Source organism: Erinaceus europaeus, chromosome 15 (genome assembly GCF_950295315.1).
Source record: "Erinaceus europaeus chromosome 15, mEriEur2.1, whole genome shotgun sequence".
Taxonomy (NCBI): Eukaryota; Metazoa; Chordata; class Mammalia; order Eulipotyphla; family Erinaceidae; genus Erinaceus; species Erinaceus europaeus.
Genome location: NC_080176.1, coordinates 12863235 through 12879036, shown reverse-complemented (window position 1 = coordinate 12879036; position 15802 = coordinate 12863235). Strand labels below are relative to the sequence as shown.

Below are 15802 nucleotides of genomic sequence, written 5' to 3'. Positions count from 1 at the left end.
GGCTGTGAGAATGAGATAGTTTCACCCATGGGCACCACTTATGTGCACTAGAAAGGGACCCCAGTGGGAGCAGGAGAGAGCTTGCCCAGGAGTGCAGGCCCTGCTGTACATGGGTCTCAGGTTCCAGCCCAGGCACCAGAAGGGCAGCTCTGGTTGGAGGGACGACGTGGATGGTGGAGCAGTGTTATGATCAATTTTTCTCCCTCTCCCTAAAAAAAATAAAGAACGGAAAAATTGAGCATGGGGCTGGGGAGATAGTTCAATGTTAGAACACAGAACTTTCCTGTCTGAGGCTCACACGGTCCCATGTTGGAGATCCAGGAATGCCGTGTGCCAGAGTCGAGCAGTGCTCTAGTCTGTCTCTCTCTGTCTCTTTTTCTCTTTACCTTTTCTTTTTTTTATCAGAGCACTGATCAGCTCTGGCTTATAGTGGTGCAGGGGGTTGAACCTGGGATTTTGGAGCCTCAAGCATGAGTCTCTGCATAACTATTATACTATCTACTCCCACCCAGTATAACTATTATACTTTCTCGAGCCTCTCGACATAAAAATCAGTCTATTTTTAAAGAGAGAGGAGAGGAGGGGAGGGGAGGGGAGGGGAGGGGAGGGGAGGGGAGGGGAGGGGAGGGGAGGGGAGGGGAGAGGAGAGGAGAGGAGAGGAGAGGAGAGGAGAGGAGAGGAGAGGAGAGGAGAGGAGAGAAGAGAAGAGAAGAGAAGAGAAGAGAAGAGAAGAGAAGAGAAGAGGGTGGAGCAGTGGTGCACAGGGTTATTAAGTGTACATAGTAAGAAGCGCAAAGACCTGCACAAGGATCCTGGTTTGAGCCCCCCACTCCACACCTGCAGTGGGGTCACTTCACGAGCAGTGATGCAGGTCTGCAGGTGTCTATCTTCCCTTCTCAATTTCTCTCTGTCCTGTCAAATAAAATGAAAAGAAAAAAAAAAGGCCACCAGGAGCAGGGGATTCCTAGTGCAGGCACTGAGTCCCAGTGATAACTCTAGAGGTAAAAAGAAAAAGAAAAATTGCATGCAGGAGGTTCTCAGTGGTGGTATGCTTAAGGATCTGGTTTAATATCCTGAAGTTGCCCCCAAAATGAAAAATTAGTGAAAGAGGACGGAAAGGCAGAAAGCCTGCCAATGACGCCAGCACACAGCAGCCCCACAGAGGTGCTCCAGGTGACAGGCCAGGCAGAGAGAGCGCCGAAGAAGGGGGCAGCTCAGGCTCACCCTGAGCTGGAGTCTGACAATGCAGATCTTACATCCTGGGCTCTGTGACGGGCAAGTTCAGACACAAGGGAACAGCTGTCCCACTGTGGGTGACACACAGCCACGTGCCCAGAGCCTGCCCATGGCCACATGCCAGCCTGCGGGTTTCACGTCAGGCGGGTGTGACACACTCCCATCAGGAACAGGGGCTCCCTAACACAAGTGTGGGCTGTACAGTGGGTGGGGAGCCCTGGGTGAGAGGCCAAGAGCTGTGCAGCCTTACTACAAAGAGCTGTTCTTCATCACTAACAAAGGAGCAGTGCTGACCCACTGAGCATTCAGCAACCCTGAACCCTGGTCAGGACCTGGGGGTGTCATCCACCAGCCAGGTCACCCCAGGCAAGATGACGGCTGTCTGAGTCACACAGCTGTCATCTCAGGAACAGGGGATGTGGCATCATGGACCTCAATGGGATTGCTAGGATGGAGTAGCAAACAAGTAAGACTAGTTAGCATTTGTGAACCTTTCTATAGTGCCAGGCTATTCAAGGCACTTGTCACGTTTAAGACTGCACTCAACACACTTAATACTCTTGAGCTATTTGGGGGTGGGAGATGGTGCAGGGGGGAGAGCATGTGAGTTAGACCTCCAGCATCATATAGAAGCACCATGAATAGTACCAAAGGGAGATCCTGAGTGGTGGAAAGGTGCTTTGGTGTGTGTGTGTGTGTGTGTGTGTGTGTGTGTGTAGGGATAATAGAATAAAAAATTAAAAACTAGGCTACGGAGGATTTTACAGGGAGGGTAAGAGTCTTCTCAGCTCATACAACCTCATACAGCTCAGGAAGTGCTAGAACAAGAGGAATTGTCAGACTAGAGCAACAGGCTTTTCCGTGAAAGGATTCAGTGGGCCAAGCATCTGAAAGTGTGCCACAAGCATGAGTTAATGATGTGAGTGGCCAGGGAGGTTGTTCAATGGGTAGAACACCTGCCTTGCTTGTGAGAGGTCCCAGATTTGATTTCTGACACATGTGCTAGAGAGTTACTCTGGTTTCCCTCATGTAAAAATAAATAAATAGCACCAAGAGATAGCTCTCAGGAGGCTGGGCATTGGTGTACCTTGTTGAGCACAGGTTACAATGAGCAACGACCCGGGTTCAAAGGTCCTGAGCCCCACCTGCAGGGGGAAACTTCACAAGCTTTGAAGCATACTGCAGGTGTTTCTCTTTCTCCCTATTTCCCTTTCCTCTCGTTTTCCTATCAAATAAATAAATAACTGAGTAAATAAATAAACAAAGATAGCTCACAGGGTAAGGCTTGTGCCTTGTTATATGCAGGGTCCAGGTTCAAGCCCCAACACCAAATGAAAGGTAATGTGGCATCAGAAGTAGCAGAGCAGTGGGCTCTTGCTCTCTCTCTCTCTCTCTCTCACACACACACACACACACACACAGTGAAATTGTGTATGCACAAGGCCCCAGCTCTGAAAAACAAAACAAAAAGATAAATCAAACTTGAAAGTCACTATTTGACGATCCTTCCATACCCTCCACAGGAAGGATGTTCTATCACCTGGCAAGAGTCCCTGGTGGGAAATTCTATTTGCAAGTGGGCCTCCCTTGGAAGAGGAAGGATTTCTCCTCTTTGGACTTTCCTGGGAAGTTCTTCATCTTCAAAGAGAAAAAAACTGCAGCTATGCCTCTGGGCACAGGCGTCATTGTTTTTGTAGCTGGAGCCACTTCCTCCTGTTTCCCACGGGACCACACACTTTTCCAGCGTGGCCCCACCTGTTTTCTCATACCAACCTGCAGAGGCAGACAGAATAAACTGCATTGCCCTGGCTTCTTGGTAGGGAAACTGAGGCCCAGAGAGACAGTGGTCTGCCCAGGACTTTCATGTCAAGACAGACTCCTGGTTCTGCAGAAACTTAGAAAGGTGTCGCATCACCTGTCTGAACTTCAGCTTGCTCGTTATTTTTGTTTGTTTGTCTGTTTGTTTTTGAGAGGGAGGGGGGAGAGACAGCACAGCACTGCCCCACCTCCTATGGAGCTGTCCCAGGGCTGTCCATGCAGCTCCCATGTAGTGCCAGGGCCTCACTCATGATAAGGTGTGCACTCTACTGGATAAACTATCTCCCAGGTCCTCTTGCTTTCTCGTCTCCTGATTTGGTCCAGCCCCAAGAGCCACCTACCTGGCCACTTGAGTCTTGAGATCAATGTGTGGACTGATCACTGACATCTGCACTGTAGGAGGGAGCATATTATACATACTGGGGCACCTTCACCCTGGAATGCCTAGAATCTGTTGGCTATTCATTGGAGCAGGAGCTTAGCAATCTGGACATTATTATCTAAGGCGGAAGGATGAAGGGTAACTGCAGGAGACATAAGTAGTTTTCTGGTCTCCAGTCTACTGAGTGCAAGACACAGTCTATCTGAAGCTCAGGGCAGTGTCTGCTCAAAGAAGGCCTGCCATCTGAAGGGTGAATGAATGAATGAACGAACAGGCAGAAGCAAGCACATCTGGAGATCAGGGTTAGACCAGCTTTCTTGGCAATGAGACATAGCTCTAGAAAACAGGCCCAGGTCTACTACAATCTAACTGGCACTAAGGTCTAAAATGGTACTAAAAGCAGCCTCCCTGGCTTGCCAAGAGCCCAGCCCAACCATATTTGGTGCCGGGTTTACTTCAGGGTTCCTTTCCCACTCACAGATTCCTGGAAACTCTGGGTAAGAAGAGACCTTCTAGGGTGTCAGATCTAGGCCTCTCACCAGGTGCTATGAGCATGGCTTCTGCTCCAGCTTTACATAGAGTCCCTCTCTGCCTCGGACACTGGGCTGGGGCTGGGGGCTGGAGAGGATAAAGATATGCAAGCCTGTGTCCTTCCCTAACCTCTGGATTATGCACGTCTTTGACTAGCTCCTGTCCTCTGTAGGACACCCACAGCACTCATCCCTGTGATCACTCCCTCCTGCCCACTCACTGTTTCACTTCAGTGTCATCTGTGGTACTCTCCCTCCCCGACTAGACTGCAGCCTCTATGAGTAACCTCTCCTGTTCACCACTGAGTCCCCAGCGTCTAGCACAGAGCTTGGCACAATGTGATGCCTGCCAGATGAATGATGCATCATGCACGCATGAATAAATGGGTCAATCCCAATTCATGAATTTGCTGGTGGCTCCGGCAGCCCTAGCTCACCTGTTGGGCATTACACCAGCTCCCCTCTACTCCATGCTGCATTGATTGATGCTGTGGTCTATTTACATAACCATTGTTTTGCCTGAGACCTGCCCTGCCTGCAGGGTATTGGTTTAATCCCCACTGGTTAGAACTTTCGAAACAGCTGCTATGGAAGCTTGCTACCTTCGCCTTTTTTCTCTCTCCACCCCCTCTCCTAGCTATTTCTTTTTCCGACCTGCCACTTCTGTCTCAGAAGATATAAGGCATTTTCTCTGATCAATAAAGGCAACTGCATTGCGTTCCCGCTCAGCCACGAGTTCCTGGTTCCTCTCCCACGTCGCTGAGTAAGCAGCAGCCCAGGTTGGCTCTGGTCAAGTTTTCTCCCCTGTGATGCAACCCGACACTCACCCTCTGGACAGACCCAAATATGGGTTTACTTTGCCAGAACAGCAAAGCAAGGAAAAGCTCTCAGAGGGTTAAGCACTAAATAGTATTCTTTCTACTCAATATGTGGATTTTTTTTTCCTTCCACAACTGAAAAAAGTTAGAGAGTGACCCACAAAATAGAGCAGTAGGTTAAAGCTTTAGACTTAAAAGCATGCATCAGACGTATCAGCCTCACATGTATCGCAATGGTGCTCTGGTTCTCTCTCTTTCATTAAAAAAATTAATAAATTAAAAGTCAGCAAAATATTGACGGAGGTGCTAACTTTATTTTACATTATTAACTTACTTCAGGTATATCAGGGTCAGGTAACATTGTTTTGATCCACTTTAGAATTCCTGTTTTCTTGTCAAAAGTTTATTGAAATGAACTTAATTGCTCTACTTTCACTAGACTGAGTTTCAGTTAAAGGCACGGTTTCCAAGGGTGGATCTACAGCATGGAGATTGTACTGGGTATCAAATTTGCATTCCCACAGATGCATGTGGCTACTACGGGGGGAACAAGTCCAAAGCCTGACAGGGAAGGGACCAGGCCTGGAAGCCTCTGCCATCTGCCAGAGGTGGGAACAGCAGGAGTGAAAGAAAGGGCATCTGTGACTCACTCTTCTAGGCACCTGGGTGTGGCCTGGGCGCTGGCTGGTGCAAGGCTTCACAAGCTGATGAGCAAAGAATGAGTGACTAACAGGGAAATCAGAGAGAAACTAGACTCAGCACAGCTATCCAGGTTTGGAAGACAGTGAAGTCACCCATAGACTGACTTTGGACATTTACTGTGATTCTGGGTTTTGGAGGTCACATAACACAATGGTTCCCAGCTTCTGGAACCTACTGCCTGGATTTGAACCCCATCTCCCTTTGTCACCTGTGAGATCTGGCAAATGTCCTGACCTCTCTGTGCCTTAATGTTCTCACTTGTAAAATGGGGATAGCAGTGCCCACCTGAGAATCAGATGGTGACTCCATGTAAAGTGCTTAGAAAAAAAAAAAAAGATTAGTTGGGGCTGGGTGGTAGAGATCACACATTACCATATTGCAGGGGCCCAGGTTCACCCCTTAGTCCACACCCGCAGGGAGTAAGCTTCACAAGTAGTGAAGCAATGCTTTAGGCATCTCTTTCTCTCTCACTCTATCTCCCCCTTCCCTCTCAATTTCCTTCTGTCAAAAAAAAAAAAAAAAGATAAAAAGAAAAGAGAGTAAAGTCCACAGTTTTTATAATAGACCAGGAAGTAAATACTTCATGGCTGCCTTTCTGCTATCGGGGCAGAGTTGAGTGTTGTCATAGAAGACTGTGTGTAAATAAGTATTTACTTCCTGGTCTGTTATAAACACCACTGCACTCAGAGCAGCCTCTGGTCTGTTATAAAAACTCAATCAGTTGTGACACTGCCTGGCCCCTTTTGAGTATCTTTCATGTGTTGGGCCCTTCACTAGTTCTCAGGGCTGCAGTAGAGTCAGACATGCTCAAGTCTCTAGCTTTGGGTTTTATTTAAATCTGCTTAGATCTATGCTCAGCCTTGGGCAAAGTCCTTATCCATCCAGTAACAGTCACATTAGACTGTGATGTATGTCATAACAGACATGCAAACTTTATTTCTAAAAACAGGTAACAGCATAGTCTATGGGCTCTCACCCCAGATCTCTAGCAGAGAGCAGTGCCAGGCTACCCTCCCCACTGGCAGTGCTCCACGATACTGCCTGCTGACTGGTGACGGGAACCACCAGCATACGCCCCTGAATGACAGCTTTTTGTAGAATGTTCACTGCAGCCTCCCCTAAGGAACCTGATTCACAGATCTTTCCCAGATTGCTTTCACACAATGGTCAGAAGCCATCTATCATTCAGGGGAAAACACCACTAAGCAGATGTCCAGATGAAAGATGACTCCAAGGTCCCTCTGCTTCTCAGGCCTAACCTCTGTCTCCAGCTTGTTTCTAATACAAAAGCCACAAGGTAACAGAATGGAAGACAGACTGCGAACAGCCTAGCATAAATTTGTACTTAATCTTCCCGGACACCTGCGTGCGCCAGGTCCCCAGGCCCCTTGTCCCCTCACGAAATTAATGTGCAGGGAGATGTCCATTTGCTCTGGGTCAAGCTACTCCTGATGTGGGATGTGTATGACCTCCGTGGCCAGGCCCTGAAGATTTCCCTGAAGAGACAATAATGACAACTAGTCCTTGACATGATTGCACACACTTATTATCTACTGGGATCTTTGTAATGGCTTTATCACTGGGACCCTGGGGTGTTAACTGCATTTTGCAATGTGCAAAGACCAGAGAAGATAAGGACTTTGCCCAAGGTTGAGCACAGATCTAAGCAGATTTAAATAAAACCCAAGGCTAGAGACATGAGCATGTCTGACTCTACTGCAGCCCTGAGAACTAGTGAAGTGCCCAACACATGAAAGGTGCTCAAAAGGGGCCAGGCAGTGGTACACCTGATTGAGCACATGCATTACCATGTGCAAGGACCTGGGTTCAAGGCCCCAGTCTCCACCTGCAGGGTGAAAGCTTCACAAGTGGTGAAACGATGCTGCAAGTGTCTCTCTGTCTCTCTTCCTCTCTACCTCTCCTTCCCTCTCTATTTCTATCTCTATCTAATAAGTAAATAAATAAAATCTTTTTTTTTCAAGAGATGCTCAATAGGGGGCTGGGTGGTAGCACAGCAGGTTAAGCGCACATGGTGCAAAGCGCAAGGACTGGCGTAAGGATCCCGGTGCGAGACCCGGCTCCCCACCTGCAGAGGGGGTCACTTCACAGGTGGTGAAGTGGTCTGCAGGTGTCTTTCTTTTTTTCTTTTTTTTTTTTGCCTCCAGGGTTATCACTGGGGCTCGGTGCCTACACCATGTATCCACTGCTCCTGGAGGCTATTTCGTTTCCCTTTTGTTGCCCTTGTTGTTTTATTGTTGTAGTTATTATTGATGTCATCGTTGTTGGATAGCACAGAGAGAAATGGAGCGAGGAGGGGAAGACAGAGAGGGGGATAGACACCTGAAGACATGCTTCACCACTCGTGTAGCGATCCCCCCAACACCCGAAGGTGGGGAACTGGGGGTTTGAACAAGGATCCTTACTCTGGTCCTTGCATTCTGTGCCATGTGTGCTTAATCTGCTGCACTACCACCTGACTCCAGGTGTCTATCTTTCTCTCCTCCTCTGTGTCTTCCCCTCCTCTCTCCATTTCTCTCTGTCCTATCCAGCAATAACAACAGCTATAACAACTATAACAAGGGCAACAAAAATGGGAAAAATAGCCTCCAGGAGTAGTGATTCATAGTGCAGGCTCCGAGTCCCAGTGATAACCCTGGAAGCAAAAAAAAAAAGTTCAATAAACATTTCTAGATGAAGAGTGCTTGGACATCCTGGCTCTGGATTACAGCATGAACACCTTTCTGTTCAGTAACTTCTTAGGGTGTCAGTTTCTATGGAAATAACATGGACAAAGAACACCTCTTCCCAGATGTGGAGCAAGGACCTCAAAGCCACAGGCTTCAGCAGGGGAGGCGACTTAACAGGTAGATGGCAGGGCTGGCAATGTGTGAGGTGTGAGGTTCAGACCCAGCACTGAACCAGAGCCAAAGTGATGCTCTGATTCTTTCATAAAATAAAATGAATAAGCAAATCATTAAAAACATTTTTTCTAGTTACAGGCTTGGATCCAAATCCAAACTACTGACCACAGCCACCAGTTCCTGCTTGGTTGACCTCATCCGATGCTGGGAAATTGTACAGATGCAGTCACATCTGCCATGTTGCCCCCTTAGGCTATTGCTAGTTCCCATGAGAGTTGGGACATTCTTGGAGCGGGCACCTGTTCTGCCATGTTGTGCCCTCAGGGCATTGTGCTATGGTTACTCCTCCCCCTTCCCATTCTCAGGAGAGAGTTATTATCCTAACCTGGAGTGCTATGGTTACTCCTCCCCCTTCCCATTCTCTCGAGAGCTATTCCCATAAAAGCCCTCCTTCTTCCACCCCTCACTCTCTCTTGCCCGCCTTTCACGCAGGGAAGGTTGCTGTGTGAGGCGGCCATTTTTGCTACCTCCACGTAGCCCAAACTGCTGCTCTCTCACCCAACTCTGAGGTGCCAGCGCAAATAAAGGATTGTGTTCCTTTCTGCTCCAAACCTCCTTTTTCTGCATGCCGCCGCCACCACAATAAGATAGAGAGAAATTGAGAGAGTGGGAACACAGAGAGGGGGAGAGAAAGATTGTCCTTGCTAGTTCAAGCTTCTTCCTTCTCCCCGCCCCCTATCCTGGGTACTTCCTTGGTTCCTGACTCTTCCGCTGGAGGAGAGAGAGGAAAGATAGAGGACAAGATTGTGATTAGAGATAGCTTAGATTGCGCTGTGTTCCACGTCAATAAAGAAATACTGCTCTCCAGCTCAGCCATGAGTCCCTGGTCATCTGTCTCCTGCCCGCGAAGCTATACTGGCGCCCTGAACTTTGACTGACAATCCACGTCTCCTCTAAGACCCAGCCTGGGGTCTCAGATAACCTGAGATCATGCTCACCTCCAGCCCTTGCCTCTTCCCCGTATTCTCCTTCCCTACGCCCTTGCTGTCTGCACCTGTACAGTGGCGTCACAGGAAGTCCTCCTGCCGGAATCTTGGCACCTACACTATTCTCCTCTTCACACCATTAGTGTGTATATCTCCCTTGCTTCACAGAAACTTCATGAAAGTAAGTCCCTTGTCTGCTTCTTTTGCCCACATCTGGTCCATGGTCAGGGCTCATGGTCTGGACACTGCAGGGGAAGGGGAGGGAGTCCCAGAGAAGTGATGGGTGGTCCTCCACCAAACAATGCTCCTTTAAAAAGCAACCAGATTACATCCAAGCTTACAACACTGAAAAGTCATTTCCTCCTTTTCTCCTAATTTTTTCACTTCCTGATACAAAACAAACCCAAACGAATGCCACCCACCGGGGACCTTTGAATGTAGTAGGATCCAGGGTTGCTGGGCAGAGCTCAGCCTCTGCCAGGCAGGGAAGGAAAGGGGGGTAAATTAAGACAGCACTGGCTCCTGGGAACCTAAAATGGGCGTGAACGCAATCTCCAGCTACTTCACGACCTGCAGAAGGTCCCTCCAGCCCGGGACTACTTTGAAGGTAGTAAGTGACCTGGATGGATGGACAGGCAAGGGAAAACAAGATAAAAGATGCAACTTATCTTCAAGTTTAGTGTCCTCTGTTAAGATGGAGACTTTTTTTTTTTTCTTACCAGAGCAAAGCTCAGCTATGGCTTATGGTGATGCAGGGGATTGAACCCGGGACTTTGGAGTCTCAGGCATGAGAGTCTCTTTGCATAAGCATTATGCTATCTACCTCTGCCCTGCAATCTGTTAAGATGAACAAAGCCCACAGTGCAGCTGATGAAACTACATAACTGGGCAAGAGCCACAGATAACGACCACACAGAGATGAGAAACTGTAGTCAACCATGTGACCTCAAGCAGGTCACTCTCTGAGCCTCCCTGAGCTTCAGTTTTTCTGCCTATAAAGTAGAGAAATTTCTATCCCCATCTGCTTGGGTTACTGAGAAGATTGAGTGAGATGAGCAGGTCAAAGGCAGTGCTACCTCTGGCCGGGGCTGATGCTCAGGTGGTAGTCATTTTACTGTCGTGATGCTTGTTCCTGGCTGGACTTCTAACGCCCTGAGGTTAATGTCTGCATGTGCAGTGTGCCTGGAGTCTCTGGAGAAGGGCCCTTAGATATTTTTTGTCATCTTTTTATTATTCTATTGGAGCGATTAATGGTGTACAGTATAGTTGTTGACACATGGGTACAGTTTCTCATGTTGGGATTCCTACTTGGGGCAGGCGGACTCTGTGAAAACAACCCCAAGGTCCATTCACTCTACCTGTGTCTCTGTTCTTCATCTGTCTACCTGTCATTTATTGATCCACCTGTTATCTATCATCTGTCTAATGCTGTACTATGTTCACTATTGCTCAGTCGCCTTCTAGAACCAACATTGTTATTTATTTTTAATTTGGAGAAAGAAGTTGGAGGAAGAGACAGAAAAAGGCGGCACTACACCACCACTTCACTGTCCATGGAGCCAAACGGAGACTCATGCGTGCTAAGACACACGCTCTGCCTGTTGACCCATCTCCTAGGCCCCTGCTTTTATTTATCTTTTTTTATTACCACCAGGGTCATCGCTGAGGCTCTGTGCCTGCACTACAAATTCGCTGCCCCCAGCAGCTATTTTTTTTTCTTTCTCTCTTTTTTCCTTTTCATTTTCCTTTATAGGAAAGAGGAATATTGAAAGGGGTGGGGGATGCAAAGAGAAAAACAGACATCTGTAGGCCTCCTTCACTGCTTATGACAAGGAGGGTTTGAACCTGGGTTCCTGAGTATGGTAATGTTGTGCCTTCAACCAGGTGCACCACTGCCTGGCCCCAGACCTTGTTTTATCTCAAAAGGAAAAAAAAAAAAGGCAGCAGGTTCTGTTTCCTCTCCATAGGGGACTGCAGGGGCTGTGTCTGGTTTTATCCTTCTACTGTTCCAGGTGTGCCCAGCTTCAAAAGCCCAGAGAGCCCTAACCTTGGCCGGTAGCCAAGGTTAAGCCAAACACAGTCACATCAGGTCCCCTCCTCAGTATTGTGTGTCATGAGGGGGACACAAGTGAGCTCAGTGGTTCTGCTGCCACTACACAGGGCTCATGCTGCTGGGCGCCATATAATGCACTCTGGCTCTCCCACAGAACAGTTGGCCACAGTCACTCTTTACAAAACTTTAAGAGTCTCTGAGTGTGGGTGTTCCTCAAAAACATACACAGATGCTGTTGGGGGGACGTGGTTCAATAGGTAGAGTGCAGGCTATGTATGCCTGGGGCCCCCTGATTTGATGCTGGGCACTGCATATGCCAGGAGAGTACTTTGGTCTTTCTCTGTCTCATTAAGTAATTTCTTTTTCTTTTTTTTCTTTTTTATTTATTTTCCTTTTTGTTGCCCTTGTTTTTTATTATTGTTGCACTTATCGTGGTTGTTATTGATGTTGTTGTTGGATAGGACAGAGAGAAATGGAGAGAGGAAGGGGAAGAAAGAGAGGGGGAGAGAAAGATAGACACCTGCAGACCTGCTTCACCGCCTGTGAAGCGACTCCCCTGCAGGTGGGGAACCGGGGACTTGAAACTGGTCCTTGCGCTTTGTGCCATGTGCACTTAACCCACTGCTCTACCGCCCGACTCCCAAGTAATTTCTTTTTAAAGTCAAACATAAAATCACTAAACAATCCAGCAATTATATTCCTCTTTTATCCAAAAGAATAGAAAACAGATGCTCAAATGAAAACTTGTCCACAAATGTTCAAATTTCTTAGGAGACAAAAGTTGGAAACAGCTGAAATGTCCATCAACAGCTGAATGAATAAAGAATGTGGTGCAGCCTGTTAAAAGACAGACAAGTCAATATGGAGTCATTATGCAAAGTTAGTTTTAGACTGGTAACCACAGCTATCTTCCAAAATGGGCTTGTTTATACAAAGTCCCACCAAGATTCATTTTTGTAAGATAAGAGAGGGGAAGAGAGAGAAAGAAAGAGCCAGAGCATCACTCACACACACACACATGACACAGGGACCAAAAGGGGCCTCATGTTTGAGAGCCCAAAGCTTTGCCCACTTCAACACCTCCCACCGGGAATAGTGTAGTCATGAAGGCATCAAGGCTCAGAGGTAACCCTCGAGACAAAAAATAATAATAATAATTAAAGAAATATATTGCCTGCAAAGTAAGCAGGTGCAAAGGTCCCAAGGCAGAAATTACCTAGATTTGCTGGAGGAATGGGTAAGCAGCAGTATGTAGCTGGGTTCATCTGGGGTCCCAGGTGATGAGAGCATGGAGATTCAGGCTGGGGTACAATCACCCAACAGACCTTGTCCATTGCCACAGAAAAGCATGGAGTTTATTCTCAAAGCAGTGGGAAATCAATAAAAGGTGTTCCAGTCACGTCTCACTAAACAATGAGGACGTGGTCTAAAAATGCATCATTAAGGGATTTCATCATCATTCAAAAGTCAGAGAATACACATGTGGGCTGTGTGGTATAGACTACTGGGTCTGCATGTGGCATGTGGTTAATATCAACTACCCCAAAGTTATAAATACCATGTTTCTCAGCCCCCACCCACTCGAGTGGGTACAAGGTCATAAAATATCAGAGAAGAGGGGAAGGCCTTGTAGCTAAAAGGCCCAGTTAGAATATTCAGAAATAGGTGCAATAACCCTGGAGGCAAAAAAAAAATAGATTTACAATGAAGCTCTGAATTTTTACATAAATGTGTACAACCACCACCCAATCAAGACAGAAGAGTTGCCAGACATCCAGGGTTCCTTGTGATCTGGGAGGTGGTGCAGTGTCCTAAGTTCTGTCCCCAGTATCTAATGGGCCTGAGTGATGCTCTGGTTCTGAGCTTCTCATTAATAAGTAAAGGATTTTTAAGAAGAAAATGCAAGAACATGCTGTGAGTTGTTTTACTTTATGTCATATAAGATAGAGTTTCATGGTGAGGAGAGAGAGCATCCAAACCATGCTCTGGTACATGTGGCCCCAGAGACTGAACTCAGAACCCTAGGTATGCAAGTCCTATGCTCTACCAGCTGAACTGTTTCCCCTCCCTGCTGTGAGTTTTTTTTTAATTTTTTTTTAAATATTTATTTTCCCTTTTGTTGCCCTTGTTCTTCTTTATTGTTGTAGTTATTATTGTTGTTGTTATTGATGTCTTCGTTGTTGGATAGGACAGAGAGACATGGAGAGAGGAGGGGGATACAGAGAGGGGGAGAGAAAGACACCTGCAAACCTGCTTCACCGCCTGTGAAGCAATTTCCCTGCAAGTGGGGAACCGGAGGCTTGAACCGGGATTCTTATGCCGGTCCTTGTGCTTTGCGCCACCTGCGCTTAACCACTGTGCTACCACCCAACTCCCATAAATGTGTTTTAAATAACAAAAATGCAGTCAAAATATTTGGTAGGTAACCATTTTTTTTGTGTGTGCCTTTTAATGTACCAAACACTGAAACCATCATGTCTGAGGTTCTGAGGTTCCAGGTTCAATCCTGAGCATCACCATATGCCAGAGGTGATTAGTCCTCTGGCAGGAAAGTAAGTGGAATAAAAAAGAAAGAAAGAAAGAAAGAAAGAAAGAAAGAAAGAAAGAAAGAAAGAAAGAAAGAAAGAAAGAAAGAAAGAAGAGAGAGAGAGAAAGGAAGGAAGGAAGGAAGGAAGGAAGGAAGAAAGAAAGAAAGAAAGAAAGAAAGAAAGAAAGAAAGAAAGGGAAAGAAATGGACTAGGCACTGTGCTAGGCAGACACTTCGTTTCTCTCTCACTGAACCCCACCAGCACCCTATTTCCCTATTTCCAGCTTACTGCTAAGGATCTGGGTTCGATCCTGAGTGCAAAGCCTGAAAGGTCTAGAGGCAGGCACCTCAGTCCAGAATTTGTTCAGGCGAGCATTCTCATTCAACAGGTCCTGTTACTGGGGACCTGGTGGGGAACCCCCCAGCCAGTCAACAGGACGCAGACCCTCGTTCACGCCCCCGCCCCAAACAGGCATGGGAACCCCCATTCTGGCGCTCCTCTGGGCAGGGTGCGCGCCCCGTGCGCCTGGGGAGGATGGGCTGGAGGATCGAGAGCGGGGAGAACAGAACCGCCTTTCCTCTGGAGCCCGAGAGGGGCCGCGAGGAGTGAAGGGGCCGGGCCGGAGCCTCCGAGCGCCCCGGTGGCCCTACCTTGGAGGACGAACCGCTGCGGGCCAGGCCTGCCCACCGGGAGCGCGCTGGCGCTGGACTCGCTCATGGCCGCGCCCCGCGCCCGCCCGAGGCCGGGACCCCGCTCCTGCTGCCTCCCGCCTCCGCCTCCGCCGGGATTCCAGATTCCGCCCGCGTCACAGAGGCGAGGCGGGGCCCCAGACCGCCCTCTCCTGCGCGCGGACCCCCGAGGGGCCAGGACCAGCCCGCGGGTCTGGGAGGGTGCGGCTCCGCGCGCCGGGACCCGCTGGAGAGCCCGAGTGATGGGGCGCCATCCAGCGGCCGAGTTGCTGCGGGGTGACAGTCCATTTAAGTACGGGGGCTGGAGGCGGGGAGGGTAAAAATAGCCAGGATGGGGGCCGGGTGGTAGGTCACATGGCTTAAGTGCAAGGACCCGGACCGGCTTAAGGATCCCCGTTAGAGCTCCCAGCTCCCACCTGCAGGGGGCTCGCTTCACAAGCAGTGAAGCAGGTCTGCAGGTGTCTTTCTCTTCCCCTCTCTCTTCCCCTCCTCTCTCGATTTCTCTCTGTCCTATCCAACAACAACATTAATAACAATAATAACAATGGCAACAAAATGGGGAAAAAATGGCCTCCAGAAGCAGTGGATTCATAGTGCAGGCACCGAGCCCCAGCGATAACCCTGGAGGGGAAAAAAAAAATAGCCAGGACAAGTGCATCCGTACCTACCTGGCCTCTCCCAAGATATATCAACACATAAAATAACTCCTGGATGGAGATCTGGGCAAAGAAAGTGCAAGGGAGGGTTTTTATTATGTGCCCTATTCATTTGTATTTTATTTATTGTGTGTGTGTGGGGGGGGGGAGACAGACAGAAAGTCTGACAGAGGGAGACCACAGCAGCTCTCAGTGCTGGCATATGCACCATAGAGAATGGACCTGGGACCTCATGAATGCAAATCCTTATTCTGCACTGAACTATCACTCCAGCCACCTGTTGCGGTGTGATTTTAAAATCATTTATTTTGGGGGGCCAGGCGGTAGAGCAGCAGGATAATCACACATGGCTCAAAGCCAAGGACCCGTGTAAGGATCCCCTACCCAGCTCCCTACTTGCACAGGGAATCACTTCACAAGTGGTGAAGCAGATCTGCAGTTGTCTTCCCCTCCACCCTTGATTTCTCTCCTATCCAACAACAACAGCAATAACAAGGACAACAAAGTTGGGAAAAAGTGGCCTCCAGTTTTTATAAATAAAAA

The 15802-nt window shown here is 48.2% G+C and overlaps 1 protein-coding gene across 3 annotated transcripts in view; it reads right to left on the bottom strand.

The window, feature by feature from the left end:
* The window catches only part of TMC7 (transmembrane channel like 7), a 58803-nt gene extending 43980 nt beyond the window's left edge, over window positions 1-14823 (bottom strand). For 2 of the 3 annotated variants that reach the window (XR_009544970.1, XM_060172859.1), the window contains exon 1: window positions 14565-14823. Coding sequence is in view for 1 of the 3 variants with exons in the window: in XM_060172859.1 (XP_060028842.1) it covers window positions 14565-14631 (67 nt within the window). In the remaining 2 variants the exon portion in view is untranslated. Of the gene's footprint in view, window positions 1-837; window positions 913-14564 lie in introns of all 3 variants that reach the window. The other variant, XM_060172860.1, reaches the window with a different exon arrangement.
* Between the last annotated feature and the right edge of the window lie 979 nt (window positions 14824-15802).